The 16392-nt window shown below is 35.7% G+C and overlaps 1 protein-coding gene across 1 annotated transcript in view; it reads right to left on the reverse strand.

Annotated features, from left to right (window-relative positions):
* Positions 1-6225: 6225 nt before the first annotated feature.
* hoe1 (OCA2 melanosomal transmembrane protein hoepel1) overlaps positions 6226-16392 on the reverse strand; it is a 63360-nt gene continuing 53193 nt past the window's right edge. Inside the window, exons 9-17 of the mRNA XM_073092584.1 lie at positions 15200-15315; positions 14726-14864; positions 13669-13804; positions 13088-13290; positions 10788-10881; positions 10130-10272; positions 9505-9615; positions 8564-8711; positions 6226-7963 (exon numbers count right to left, since the gene is read on the reverse strand). Of these exons, the coding sequence (XP_072948685.1) occupies positions 7785-7963; positions 8564-8711; positions 9505-9615; positions 10130-10272; positions 10788-10881; positions 13088-13290; positions 13669-13804; positions 14726-14864; positions 15200-15315 (1269 nt within the window). The 3' untranslated portion in view covers positions 6226-7784. The remainder of the gene's footprint in view (positions 7964-8563; positions 8712-9504; positions 9616-10129; positions 10273-10787; positions 10882-13087; positions 13291-13668; positions 13805-14725; positions 14865-15199; positions 15316-16392) is intronic.

Here is a 16392-nt window from a genome sequence, read left to right on the forward strand (position 1 = left end):
TAATTTCGAATAATAAAATTGTAATTTTAAAATAAATTTTACATAATTTTCCCACATTCACATATCAAATTTCGCACTAGCAACACTATTAACACATTTGACATTGAGAATATGCGCTTGCGCATTATCTATGCCATTGTAGTAGTATTATTAGCGATGCAGTTATTTCCACTCGTTACGCCTGTTATTAATAATCAATCTATCCATTGTTTTGCCTACTAACGCTCGACATGTAACCTTATCCTCATATTCCCGTTTTTAATATTTAATCTATATAATGTTTTGTTTATTTAAGATCGACATTTAACAATTTCTAGTTTGCCTATCTAGGATCGACATTGAAAATTTATTCTCATGCCCATTATTAATAAAAAGTCTTTGTAATTTTTACCTACTAAAGATCTAAATTTGGTTTGGTTTGTAGATTGTAGAACATAAACCATCGTACACGCAGACGGGCCGCGTAGTGAGATCTTCATACCGGTCTGACACACAATGGGTTCCTGGTTCGATCCCCGGCCAGATAGATATCTTAATGAAAATATTAGAAAAAAATCTGTTTTTAGGTCTGAGTGTTGAAGATGGTAACTTTGTGGTTGGATACCGTTGGCATGACCACCACACGAATATCTACCTAATAACAGCAGTGTTAAGAGCTGTTGTATTTCACTTTGAAGAGTGTAAGGGAGACATACTTATCCGAAGCATTCCATCGTCTTCAGGGCAACACATCCGTCGGCAACCTCAACCAATCTTACCTTACCTGGGGTTGATTACAGATGTCCAATTGTCCATAGGCATGGGCGGCAGCCACTCGGTCGACTGTATGCTCGTCTGCTACCCATATATATTTAAAAAAAATTGAAGGGTGTGGTAAAGAACGCATACTTATCCGAGGTGTTCGACCCTCGAACACCACACATCAGTCACCAACTTCAGGTAGGACTCTAATCTCATCTGGGGTTGTTTTTTTTTTTTTTAATATAGGAGTAGCAGACGAGCATGCAGTCCACCTGATGGTAAGTGGCTACTGCTGCCCATGGACATTTGTAATCAACCCCAGATAGGATTAGATATTCCTACCTGAGGTCGGCCACAGATGCACCGCTACCAGTGAGGACTATGCTGAAACGCCTCGGAAAAGTCTGTCTCCCTTACCACACCCTTCAAACCGGAACACAGCAGCGCCTAACACTGCTGTTATTAGGTAGAAATAGGTGTGGCGGTGGTGCCGCCGGAGTCGAACCTCAAAGGGTTCTAGCACCTTCAAACTTAGGTACTTCTCAGGGGTAGCAACGCATCTCGCCATCTCAGCTAGGACTCTAATCTTATCTGGGATTGATTAGTAATCCAGCGGCAGTAGCCACTTAGTTGGACTGTATCCTCGTTTGCTACGCCAATTATAAAAAAAATGTATGTATATTAAAACCATAATGTATATGCAAATGACCTTTCGTTGATAGTGGTATAGTAACGACTGTTTACGCCAACGGAAATCAACCCATATGTGTCGATAGCATTTTATGACATAACGATCGGCAGCAATCTAATTAGCATGGTATGTTAGGGATGGTATATTTCGAAAAATATCGATTCTTGAATCGACTCCCATCGAAGTAGTAATCGTAATAGTAAATCGATTAAAAAAAAATTAGAATCGATTTTTCAAAAATCGAGTTTCGATACTTTCGATCTATCTGAAATATACATTGAACATTAACAAATGTCTATAACACATTTGTTAATGTTCAAGTAACTTAGAAAAAATCGAACGATTTTCGAGGGTAAAAGATCGATTCACTGATCCATTACTGAAAATCAATTAAAATAATTCTATTTTAGGTCCAAAAAAACGATCGATTCTACGATTAATCGATCTCAAATTGCCATCCCTATGTTACGTTATTTATGTAATGTATTCTGAACCTTATATACTGCTTTTAATTTTTTTTTAACTTCAAAAAGTATGTTCTCAATTCGATTGCGTGATATTTAGTCGAATTCAAAATGAAGACTCCTTTTGACAAAGTGTGCAGAATTTGTATGCTATTTGAAGTAATGTTATAACAACTTCAAAAAGTAGGTTCTCCATTTGGCGATTTGTGTGTGATCCTTAGTTGACTTCAAAAAGTAAGACTCGTTTTGACTGCGTGCAGAATTTGTATGCTATTTGAAGTAATGTTCAACTAAAAAAAGTAGGTTCTCCATTTGGCGATTTGTGTGTGATTCAAAAAAATTTTGTGGTGACAAATAAATTTTGTGTTGACTTCAAAAAGTAACAAGCGTTTTAACAAGTTGGCGTTCAGAATTTGTACGCTACTTGGAGTAATTTTAACAAACTTCAAAAAGTAGGTTCTCCTTTCGGTGATTTATGTGTGATTTTAACTGTCTTCAAAAAGACTCATTTTGAGAAATTGGGTATACTTGTAGTGTAAAAAGGCAATCCTATTATTTATGTATGATTTATTTCCGAATTCTTAAAGTAGGATACATTTTGAATATTCGAATGGTCAATTTTTATCTATTTTCTAAATAGTAGAAGAGCCCGATATAAGACGACCTTCACCGAGCTGGTTAATAAATGAAACGTTTTCTTTATCAAATTAAATATGTCAAAAAGTATATTACAAATGGGTTGACCAAAAAAATTCAGTCCAGAATATTTTTTTTTCTTAAAAGTTTCGTTAATAATAAAATACATAGTAATCGAAAGTATGAAGCCCATATAATATGCAAACGTTAGGTTGACTATTTTTTCCTGTAACAGTCCTTGGGTAGGCCAACTTGTTTATCTGTCTATACCCACTTACCCAAGGGTTATACCAGATAAACCGGACCAGTGAAATGTTTAAGAAAAGAAAATATTTTTCAATTGTGATTTTTTTATTATGGACTGAAATTTTTTGAACAACCCCTTTGCAATATAATTATCGGCATATTTAATTCGACGTACAATACTTTTCATCCATTAACCAGCTCGGTGAAGGTAGTCTTATATCGGGATCTTACACCATAAATAACTTTAATCCCTCACAAAAATGCATTCCCGATATTCAAGCTTTTATTTTGCATATTTACATTACATATCGGTATTTGATTCTAAGAAACATATTATTTATAATTTTAACTTACAAATTGGCTGTGACGCACCGACAGACACACAGACACACCGATAATCTTATAAGGGTTACGTTTTTTCATTTTGACGTACGGAATCCTGATAAAGCGTGTGTAAGATTAATTTATGAAATTTTCCTCAGGGCGTCCTTATACAGGGTGAATCTCCATAAAGTGCACATATTGAAACAGGTAAAATTAAACCGCATTTTGTCGACAAAAAAAATATAAAAAAAATAAAAAAAAAATTTTTTTGGGTTTTACGACCTTTTGAATTTTTTTTTGGGAATTTTGCACCTGAAGTAAATAAATCGCTATAACTTTTAAACTAAGAGGATTATCAGGTTCAAACAAAAATAACAATGATTGCCAATGATAGGCCGTACTGATCCATGAAAAAAAAAAACAAAAAAAAATCATCTTCCCAGGAAAAAAATGTCAGATTAGTGCAAAAAAGCACTTTTTTTAGGTAAAATTTTCAGTAATCATCAATTTCCTCAAAATAATCTAGGCATTTTATTTTTTTATTATTGTTTAATGCAATTCTACGTCGTATTAGCTTTCAAACACTAAAAAAACCACGCCTCTAACTCAAGTATAAAGTTTGCTAGGAACGTTTCAAAAAAGATACTCATGACGCGACGCACGTGCGCCCTAATAAAACTGGTATAGTCCGACCCATAATTAGATGTCCAAAATATAAACAAAGAAAACTATCAAAAATATGTTTCAATGGTAAATTCGTGGTAGTTTCTTATTTTTGACGATATTAAAGTGATAAAACAGTAATAAAATAAATCTTTAATAATTAAAAAAAAAACACTATTTTGTATTAAAAATGTTATTTATTACCAACACCCTTAAAGACTGCCTGTGTTTAAGCGCTCATAGGAAACTTTATACTTAAGTTAGAGGCATGCTTTTTTTAGTGTTTGAAAGCTTATACGACGTAGAATTACATTAAATAATAAAAATAAAATAAAAAGCCTAGATTATTTTGAGGAAATTCACGATTACTGAAATTTAACCTAAAAAAATTGCTTTTTTCACACTAATCTGAACATTTTTTTCTGGGAAGATAAACTTTTTGTTTTTTTTTTTTCATGGATCAGTACGGCCTATACTTGGCATTCATTGTAATTTTTGTTTGAACATGATAACTCTTTTAGTTCAAAAGTTATAGCGATTTATTTACTTTAGGTGCACAATTCCAAAAAAAAAACTTCAAAAGGTCGTAAAACCCAAAAAAAATTTTTTTTATTATTTTTTTTATTTTTTTTGTCGACAAAATGCGGTTTAATTTTACCTGTTTTAATATGTGCACTTTATGGAGATTCACCCTGTATAATTGTATCCTCGAAGACCATAAAAAAGGGTTTTTTAATTTTATCCCCCATAGGAATAATGTTGTATGAAACATTTAAAATAAAAAAAAAACTCATAAAACTTAAAATCATTTTATTTTATCAAACACTTAGGTAATATTTTCTTTTTTTTTTGTAATTATTGTACTTATTTAAACTATATTTAATATTGTGGTATTATAAATTAATAAATCATGTACATAATTATCTTTTCAAAAATATATAACATATTTTACTGTATTATATAACTTAAAATATAGATTTAGAATAAAATATTGGTGCATATTTAAATAATTTATTAATAACGGAATGGCATTACATTAGTACAATTATTATTAAAATTAAATCATACAATAATATTAATACAACAACAAAAATATTCTCAAAAAAACTCCATTACAAATCATTTATACACACGAATATTGTTAATAAAAATACAAAAAGTGTACAATTTATATTTATAAATAAGTTAGTTGGGTTTTAGAATAATAAAATGGCCGATTCTTTCGAAAACCTTCATGGAAACAGCGTAGTAGAGTATGCTTATCCTTAAATTGGAGTAAAGATCTGTGCCTAGTGTTGTGATCTCTAGCGGCTTAAGGATGGAAGGGGCGGTCCGCGCCGGGCCCCAAACCCTGGGGGCCTCCAAACACAGTTGCTAAAAAAGGCCGTCAGAACCAAACAATGCGTGAAATGTGTATCAGTCAGCAAAAAAGGTCACCGAATGCGCCGAACTTTTTACACTGGGGGCCTCCATTCAACTTTCTGCCCCGGGCCTACGATGACCTTACTCCACCACTGGTTGGGATGTCTAATGAATCTACCTTCGTGGTATATTATCTGCTAGTATGAGCCGTCGTCAAAATATATTTAAAAATCCTCTTTTCAGGGGTTTTACACATTTAAACTTAAAATTAAGATTCCTCAAGACATCTTCTTATGCCATAGCCATACTGAATTTTTGCCATAGGCATAAATAAGTGCAAAAAGTCTATATCCAAACCAGATATCTTAAAAAAAACATCTTCCATTCGGGAATCGAACCCAAAACCTTTAAATGGTGACTCCACCTATATATAGGGTAATAGCCAAAATAGTAAATTTTAAATTTTTGTTATTTTATTATATCTAATTTATACTGTAATTTAAACCTAAAGCTTAAATAATACTTATTTGTACTATTAGTTTTAAAACCGTAATATTAATCATTAATTAATAAAATTAGACTATTAATTTATAATAAATTAAATTATAATTATACGGACGAATTAAACTTTCCGAGCAAACTATTAAATATTATTAAAATAATTAAATTTAAACACTTGTTATAAAATATTTTGAGCATTCAAAATTAGAAAGAAAGAAAGAAAGAAAATAGTTTACATATTACAATAATAACTATTTTGTTTTGTGACAATAATTTGTATTAAGTACAAATTATTAAATAAATAATGTGTAAAACTTTACAACATTAGTTATTTCCTATTATTGTAAATTTGATTACAAAAAGAAATATTTTCGAAAATATTTTGTTACAAAAACTATTTGATACTTATAAAAAATAAACTGTTTTTAAAGCCACAGCTTCACAATCGAATAACTTTTTTTTTGTTTTTACTCTAACACCCAGACCCAGAACATACTATATACAAAATTTACATTTGCTTTACCAAGCATCGAACTCAGAACTTTCTGTTTAAAAGACCATATAGTATAGTGCCCACTAAGTCACATGAGTTATTAATTTCTAACATTTATTTGTGTGAAATAATTAAATAGTACCTAAGTACTAGATGCCTTAAGTACAGGGCAAATACTCTGTCTTAATAAAAGTTCCTTTTTAATCTTTCAAGATCATTATTTATTATCAATCTATCTAACTTTTCGCCTCCCAAAGATCGACATTTGACAAGTTCTTCATTCTACACATTGTCAAATTTCAATGATTGTTAGGTAGAAATTGATAGATTGGTTAAAAGTAACGGGCTTAAATCTTATGTTTATGATAGTCCACAAAACAATGTTAACAACAACACAATGTTAAGTATATTTTATTTGAAATCATGACTTCAATGAGTCATTCTTGAAGTTGAAAATTAAATATGATAAATACGTTTCAATTTAATTAATATTAACATTACTTGTTAAGTATAAATCAAGCCCCTACGAATTTATACTCGTAACAAAAAATAGTACTCAACTTCAATAAGTACTTTTTGAAGTTGAAAAAAGTTTCCCCAAAAATACATACCATTGTTTTCTCGCTTACCCGTTTACTGTGAAACTAATTTCTAATCTAAAAAATCTTATGGACCATCAATATGGTTTTTTGTTACACTTAGAGTCGATTTCACCAACATTGAATTTAAACAAGAATAGCTATCGCGGTATATCTTTACTCTGTCAATTTATTCGATGGTTAACTTGAATTTCGTTTCACCACGTTAATCTACAGATATCATACTCTCCCATAGTTACTCTGGGACGGTGAACGAATGAATTGAATTAATGCGTTATACATCCAAGTAAAACAGACAGTTTGATGTAAACTTGCACAATAGCCCTGCATATTCTTTGATTTATTCGGATAATACGTTATTCTGACAGTTGAGTTGACAGTAATCCTGGGCGCGCTTTTTGTTTTGTTGTGTTTAGAACTTGTTTTAAGTTCTTTACCACCATGGGCGAAGAAATAAATATGCATCGTTATCACTATCGAGTTCACTATTCGGTACGTTCAGACGACGTGCCATTTTCAAGGTTTTAGTCAATGATGTAAGTAGTAAGTACAACATACAATACAGTGACAGAAAAAGTGACACTACTAATCTACGAATAGCAACTTATTCGGCCAAAATCGGCGGTATATGACTTAATTCCAGTATAGAGATTTTATCCTTAGGATAAATGTTGGTGAAACATAAAATGGGCTTACTCGCGAGTATCTAACGACTTATTCCAGGAATAAGATTTATGCGATGTTGGTGAAATTGGCCCTTAAGTGTCTAACTTTTGCCTCTAATTTTAATATGAACTGTATGAACGACACAGAATTTATATAGCATGCAGTCCACCTGATGGTAACACTGCCGTATGGACATATGTAACCAACTCCATATTGAACAGGTTCTACCTGAAGCCGATCACAGATACCACTTAAGTACTAAGATGATCGCCTCATATACAATCATTGATAGTTCCACACCTTTATTGAAACCCAGAAGCTTCACGCTACAAATAAATGTGACGGTGGTACCCCCCGAACCATATCGATTCCATTCATAACCTAAATATACCCAAGTACTAGTGCCAAGTAAACACACAGTGGCACAGAAGCAGGTAGCCCGAAGCGACGATAAGGTGGCCTATCATCACGGGGAAACCGACTTTGAAGAACTGCATGAAGGTGAAACGATAGCCGTGCTGCTCCGCCACTCCGGCGCATACTACGTTGGCACTCGCACCGATTAGCGTGCCATTGCCTGTAAAACAAAGGTTTTATTTTAGGAGTATAAATTAATAGTCTCCTAACAAAACATAAATTATCTTTTTTATTTGTTTATGAAATGAAAATAAAAATATCTGACATGTACTGATGCTTAATTGTGATCTGTGTGTGTAATGTGTAATCAAGTTCAGAGAGATTGAAGAACCACCTAAGGTAAGTGGACACCCTTTTTTTTTGTTAACGTAGGGGAAACGTGAGAGCGACGCAGGGTTATGTGGGATTCTTACTGCTCTAAATCCCCCGCGGAACTCCAAAGGAACGCAACCGGAGTCCTCTTAGCGCTTTGCCCCGTTGGGTTCCGCCCAGGTGAGCATGCCGCTTGCCATACCGTCTGGTGTACACGACTGTATGCGACCACACATACGACCTTCGACGGTTCGAGCTCCCACTCTTGCCGCCAGCTCCAACTTTGTTTTTAAGGCAAACTTATGCGTGGCTTACCTCAAATAGGTATCTCATCTTATCTGAGGTCGGTCACAGATGTCTATGGGCCGCAGTAGCCACTTGCCAAGCCGGACTACAAGCTCGTTTAGAACTTCAGTTTTATAAAAAGTGTTCATAATTTATCGCATACCTCCTAAGCAAGCGCCGAAAGAGAGCGCCCATATGAGTGGTGCCATGGGTAGGTTCAAGTTAGGGTTGGACCCTAGCGCGATCACCACCCTCACCATCATGGTGGTGAGTGGTATGTTGTCCACGAATGCTGACGTCACGCCGGACACCTGGAGAGAACAGTTTTTTTTTTGTCTAAGATAAGTATTATTTTTTTTTATTATTTTATAAAAAGCAGAGTATATTTTATTTACACTTTGAAGAAAAAAAGATAGTAAATATTTCATAAAGTATATTATTATACTGCGCATGTATAATTTAGTGAATAGTAAATTTAAATTTGAAAATTTAAATTGAACAACGAGGTTGAAGAAGGATATCTTAGGAAGGAAGGATCTTATATTTTACAATGTGTATGACATTTAAAGTTAAAAAGCCTATTCTATTTTTTGATTTCTGCATTATCCTGCTTTATGATCCACAGAATAAAAAAAAAACGTAGATACGACTAAGTACACACAAAATCAAAAGAGAATTCCACGTAAGCAACGCCAGTACTATAATCAGGGGGAACAAACAAAAAGTCGAAAACAGTTGCGCTGCACTACCAATTGCAATGGATCGGTTCAAAACCGGGTTTCGAAAAGATCAGCTCTTCTAAAACTTGGGTGAAAAATAAATTGCACGAGTTTAACAAGCTCAACTATGTAACGTTTGAACTGAAGCATGAACCGCGTTCCACCATTTTTGGTTTATTTAATAAATATATATTTAAGATATTAAATTCCCTAAACAACAGATCCGTGGTCAAATAATGTGATAAGGAAATTAATATAGATTTAACTCTTAAAACATAGAGATTCATAGATAGTCTATTCTTTTACTTTTTTTATAGTCATTAGTTAAAATACATTTGCATACAGATCTTCTGGCAATTATAGTAGGAGGCAAAATCTTACTTACCCACAACATTAGGAGCAAGGCAACAGCGAGTCTCGCGTTCTCATTCACTCCCAGGATGAGAGATTCCGTGAGACCACCGATAAATTCGATGAGACCAAGCTTAGATAGCGCCTGTAAAGAACATTGTGTTTTTGTAATCACTGAAGTACTTGAAGAAAAACAATCATTAGGCAGGTAACATTTTATGCTACTGAGCACGGGTGTCGAGGGTTTTAGGCAATAGTCCATGGCGCTGGCCAAGTGCGAATCGAACGACTTAGAGCTTTTAGGTTTCCTCACAGTCCCGGGACTAGAATAGTGCCACGGTATCCCCTATCCCTATATGGTATCGCCAAGCGCTGAGGACAGCCACCGGGAGGATTTTAGTGCGGTAAAAATCCCACAAAATCCGGCGTCATTCCCACGTCGTCGGGTACATTTTGAAGGTTTCCCCCTCCTGCAAACCTGCATATCTGAGAAATCTGAAAAAAAATTCAAAGTGAAATCTATCAATCCGCACTTGTCCAGCACGGTGGACTATGGCGTAATTCTTCTCATTCTGAGAGGAGACCCGTGCCCAGCAGTGGGACAGTAATGGGCGATGATGATATACAGTAGACCATTAAAATGTGATTTATTCAATAACCTCCATTAGCACGAAGAGAGACGCGAAGAACAGCAGCGTGGACCACTCCACGCGGTGCAGGATGGGCTCCAGGTCCTCCCGGTCCGCCAGCGTCAGCAGCAGGATGGCGCCCAGCAGAGCTGTCCAGCCAAGAGACACACGGTCTGGAAAAAAATGATTATAACTGAAAAAATGTATTTTAACTGGGTTTGGTGAGGTCTCCATGCGGGCTAGGTAATTATACCTGTCCCTGTAGTTTCGGGACTAGAATAGGGCTACGGTATCCCCTGCCTGTCGTAAAGCGACTAAAAGGCGACTAAAAGGGGGCTTCAGGGGTTGCGGGCGCCAAGAGTGGGAGCTCGAACCGTCCAGCAAGCGACCCCGGGAAGGACGACGGCATGTGTGGTCGCATGCCGTCGTAAACACCAGGTGTGCGGGAGGAGCGTAAACTGCTCCCCCAGGGCAAAGCCCGATTGGGGCATCGCGCTCAGAGGACTCTGGTTGTGTTCCATCGGAGATCCCCGAGTTCTCCACCAAGGGCTCAGGACGGCCACCGGGGGGGTTTTAGTGCGGTAAACATTCCACATAACCCGGCGTCGCTCCCATATCGGTGGGTACCTTTTGAAGGTTTTCCCCTCGAAAACAAATAAAAAGGTCTACGGCGAAAATAGATACTCACTCAATTCAGGAATGGAATGCAAGAAGAACAACACGACAACGAAGCTGATGGCGACGGTGGACTTCAGAAGCAACATCTTATCACGGATCTTGTACTGTGAACAGCAAACAACAATTTTAACATCAACAAAAACTTCGATGAATTTGATAAATAAATAAATTTGCAAAAAAAGGGATCAGTAGCAAACAAACTACTTTTTTGTAAGTACCATGTAGTAAGCCACCCATAGACATCTGTAATTAACCCCAGGCAATACCAGATTCTTCAGAAGTCTACATATACGCACTTGGCCAGCGCGGCGGACTATGGCCTAATCCTTCTTATTCTGAGAAGAAACCCGTGCCCAGATTTCTGTCAGAATGTCCCTAGTTAAACCACGAAGATTTCTACCATCTTCCTTTTCTAGAAACTCCCCGATTAGCTCCCTCAAGGGATAAAGGAGATGTTTCATTTTCGGCCATCTCATGTACACTATATCTAAAAAACACGAATAATTTGTATAATCGAAGAAAAATACACATATATTTTGATAACCTAAAGTATTCCTGTTTAAAAATATTTAAAATAAGCATTCCTCATTAAAATATTAAATATGGCGGGATACTGTCAATGTCAAGTTTTCAAAACTGTCGATGTCGGTCAGGGAACCTATGTGTACTCCACACATAGGTTACTATACTCTTTGGATGTCGGGAATTCTGTATTTCGCTGTTTTTGTCGTAAAGTTATTGTTACCTCAGTACTTTACAACCTGGCTTTTGTTTTGTGTATCCCGTCATTATTTCTGAATTTAATTAATTATTTATAATACTCGTAATTACAACAAAACTACCTTTTAAATAGTATCTGGTTTTATAGATGTAAGTGACATGTCAATTTGAAAAAGAAGTTGTCAATTTGATATGTGTAAAAGTTGATATATACATATTATATAATAGTGGACTCCAATGTAAACGTTGAATAAATATGTACTGGTGAGAAGATTCGATTTCAATCCTGAATATGTTTCTGCTCTGTGCTGCATACGATTTTGGACTGATTCTACCTTAATTGTTTACCCAGTTTATGTTTTATGGACTCTTGTAATTGACTCGTGCGATCGCTGTGGCTTGTGTTGACAAGGATTCAATATCATCAGGTAATAAAATATACATCAGTTAGTTGTATTAATCGTGAAATAATCGTTAATAATTTTAAACTAGGGAAGCTAATCTTTTTACATTCCTCTTTTTTAGATAATTACAATAGCAAGACAAGGACATTCTTGGGATGACAAAATAATCAGTTATTATTGCAACTGCATCGCTGGGCAGCGAACCGTACTCGTAGGTAGTTGCGCTCACATTATGATCATTGTTTGATGTTTGGGCTGAGCTCGTCACAGGATATTACAGAACCTGCCACATGATTGGATGAAAATATTGATAAGGGAAGATATTGAAAATGAATAAATAATGTATCATAAGTGAAGAATAAATAAAATATTATCTAAATGTGTAGTTAAAGTTGTTTTATTTACACACTTAAATGTTTTAAGTAAAATAAATTGGTATAGAAGTACTTATTTTGGTATGTTTGTTTTAAGTCAAGATTTATGTTCTCAATACATACAATACAATATTTATATATCTACGCCCAATCGCGTAAAAAATATATTAAAAAGTATATAATGTATATAGTAAGTTAAAATAGAATGACATGACATTATTACGGTAATCACTACCGCCATGATGTTTTTCCACTGTTGTGTTGCAAGTTTAAGTGATAATTATTGTTTTTTAACAATGAAACGAACATGATTTGAAGAAAATGAACCACTACGAATTGTTCTTTGCATGTTTTCTTAGTTTTTAGTATAGTGTACAAAAGGTGGCCGGGAGCCCATACATTTTGAAACATCTCCTTTTCAAAACTTACTAAAAACTTGAACATTATGAAATAACTCTCTCACCAAATAGTACAAATATCTGCAATGAAAAGTTTGCAAACTCGGTAACTTATTCACGCTTGGTATAGTCCGCGCCAAACTTCTAGTCCGCTTTGAGTTGCTGCACGCAGGTGCCAGTCAGAGAGTCAATGCGATCGAACACAACTACAAGCATATACTCCGTAGCAACGTAAGGGCACACTAACGCAGCTATGTCTCCGCAGGAGAGAACAGCGGGGAGTGCCGGGGGTTCCGCGCTGTCTTCGTCCCGCTAATATCTACTATTTGCTATTGCGACACGACTCATTTCGATATTCAGAGCGGACTAGAAGTTTGGCGCGGACTCTACGGATATAAAGACCAATAGACCAACCTTTTGCTTCAACTCATCTAGAGTACTCTGAAAGGTGTCTTTGGGGCAGACTCTCTTGTTGCTCTCCTTGACCATCGTGTCCAGTTGCAGGCTGAGCTTCGTCATCTTCCTCTCCAGCCTCTCTCTCACGACGTGCTGGTCTTTGCTGAGATGCGGTAGGGATTCTATCGCCCTTCGCCAGATTGAAATCTGGTGGCTTAGGTCTGGAAGAAGAAACATTGTAGGGATTACAAATAGGATTAAATGTGTTTTCTAAAGTCATTTCGGTGGGGTTTTCTGTATAGGAGCCCCAGGAAAAATATAAATTAATACATTTAGATGTGTCCTTGACCAGAAATCAAACTCTAAATTCGGAACAGAACTCGAAACTTAGATATTATCGGACTCTCTTCTGTCCCTTTAGAGATTAAAAAATCGTCTCAAACATTGAATTTCTACCGTTTGGCTTTTCGAAAGGATCATGACACGCAGCGCTTAGCACTGCTGTTATAACAGAAAATGGTGTGGCGGTGGCGCCGAACCACAAAGGATTCTACCTTCAGAAGCTGATATCCTAACCTAAAACCTATCCTGATACCCACCTTGAATATCCCTGGGCACGTTGGACCTCAACTTGTTGGTGTCCCGGTAGATGTACCTCAGCTGGAAGTAGGTCTGGACACACACAAGCAGGATCCCTAGGGTCATGTGCATCGTGAAGTTTGTGAAGTTGATTCCCTGGAAAAAGAAGAATCGGGATTTTTGAATGATTTGAATTCGTATTTTTCTGTACATAAATTTATTAATCTCACGGTTTCTGTACATGATGGCTTATAAGTAAATTATAAGAGCCCCTTTAGGAGGAAATCATGAGATTTAATTTATATATAGATAACAACTTATTCGTAAGGGAAAGCGAATAATTCCTAGGGGGCAGCCCTTAGGATTTACTTGTCGTTGAATTCATTTACGTGATACGTAGGAATATTCATGAAATGAAGTGAAGTGAAATTTATTTTGTATAGGCTAACGGCGGCACTTACAAATTGTCAGTTACAATATTTTTTCTTAAACTTTATTCGCAGAGGGTATTTTGTTTCATATCTTTGGGAGATTGATATAAAAAAAAAATTGCGATTTAATACTGTTTGTTTAATGCAGTACTACGTACGGGCTGGATTATTTTAGGTGAAATGAGAAGACAAAAAAACATAGGTGAAATTTAAAAACGTCGGAATTTTCAGATTATATTCGGGAAAAATTAATGGAAAAGGGAATCAAAAGAGAAACGGATACAATTTTTTTTTCATATCACATTTTTCGAAATTAACTTTATAATAGTACTTAGGTTTTCATGAAAATTCTTTATGAAAATATCTAACTATGCTTATTACTTAGAAATTAGAAAAATAATTAGAAAATTAGAAAAATAATAATAAATAATTAGAAAATTAGAAAAATTAGAAATTAGAAAAATAATTTTTGACATTTCTTTTATTATCCCCTGACGCAAAAATAATGATGTTATGCGTTGCGTGTATGTGCGTCTGTTTGTGGCATCATATCTCTTAAATGGATCGATTTGAACGCTTTGTCTTTCTAAACATTTTTTTTATTTCTTACTACCAATGATGAATAGCGATTCCTTACAATACTTACAGATTGAACAATTGCCTTGTTAGAAGCGATGATGACATTCGGTGGGTCACCGACGGGTGTCGCTGTTCCACCGATGTTGCTGAAGAGGACCATGGACATCAGGATCGGCACTGGGTCCAGGTTCATCACCTCACAGAGCCTGGGGGTAAAGGTTACTCAGATTTTTTTTTATAATATTAACAACAGATGAGCATGCAGTCCACCTGATGATAAATGGCTACTGCTGCCCATGGACATCTATAACCAACCCCAGATAAGATTAGATTCCTACCCGAGGTCGTCCCCAGATGCGCCGCTACCCCTGAGGACTAAGCTGGAATGTTTCACAAAAGTATGTCTCCCTTATCACTCCCTACAAACCAGAACACAGCAGCGCTTAACACTGTTGTTATAAAGCAGAAATATTGACACCGTTTAAGTAAGTGATAATTACTTTCGAATGTCCATGAAATTTTATTAAGTAAAAAGTATTACCTGATCGTGACTGGCGTCATCAGGAGTACGGTGGTCACATTGTCCAAGAATGTCGACAGCAACGCCGTGATGATGCAGAGCAGTGTGATAAGTGGCCACAGCTTGCCTTTTGTCACCTGAAATGATGAGAAAACAAATTGAATCGAAGAAAACAAATAGACTGAAATCAAATCCATCAAATCAAAGTACATAAATGAGATTCAATTAAATGGGATCTATCAAATCAAATCAAATCCCGCGAGCACCCGCGTGGCGGAGCGGTCACCATACCAGTCTGACGCGCAGAGGGTTCCGGGTTCGATCCCCGACCAGACAGATATCTGAATGATGAATTTAGATATCTGTTCTAGGTTGGGTGTTTGTGTATTTGTCTCTGTGTGTGTCCATAGTACCCACGATACAGGGAATCCTAGTGTGGGGCTGTGAGTGTAGAAAGCGTTTATTTATTTCTTTAGCAAAGGAAATTAATCCATAGCCTCAATTTGAGTTAAATTCAATCCAATTAAATTAAATTCGTGCTACATTTTGGGCTTCATTATTACTTATCATCAGATGAGAATGACCCCAATGGCCAAATGCGGAAAATGCAAGAAAAATCCAATTCAATTAAATCCAACCAGTCATTGAATTCAATCAATTGAATTAATGAAATCAAATTTATTTTTTTATTTGAAAGTCAGCCATGAGTTGCTATCCTAGAGTTCTAAATTGGAACAGTTCGGCTAAGTATGTCTCCCTTATCATACCCTTAAACCGACACACCACCGCTACAATGCCGTTATACTCGTAAGACATAAATATTCAATTTATTAGTTTACGACTACTTTATATTATGCATAATTATATATATATATGAAATCAAACTCATCTTGTAGGTCTTGAAGTCATGTAATAATATAGTCACATAAACGGTACAGAGTAACGATATAACAATTATACGTAAGTAAGTTCACACTAGTGATTAGAAGTATTATAACTACACAAGTATCTCCGTTATTCGACTGCTCTTGCTGAAGTCTCCGACCAGAATGTCGCTCTCTGTTAATTCGAGCGCCGCCAAGGTGTCGTCCCCACTTCACCTACCCGCATCTGTTTTTAAACTGTAGTATCAAATGAGTCACTTATTACTTTAATGTAACGTTATAAAAATGTGATATCGTTAATATCCAAGCTTCTTATTAACGACGATAACA

The sequence above is a fragment of the Epargyreus clarus genome, unplaced genomic scaffold (genome assembly GCF_041222505.1).
Source record: "Epargyreus clarus isolate Ecla_fem2 unplaced genomic scaffold, WU_Ecla_fem_2.2 ptg000036l, whole genome shotgun sequence".
NCBI lineage: Eukaryota > Metazoa > Arthropoda > Insecta > Lepidoptera > Hesperiidae > Epargyreus > Epargyreus clarus.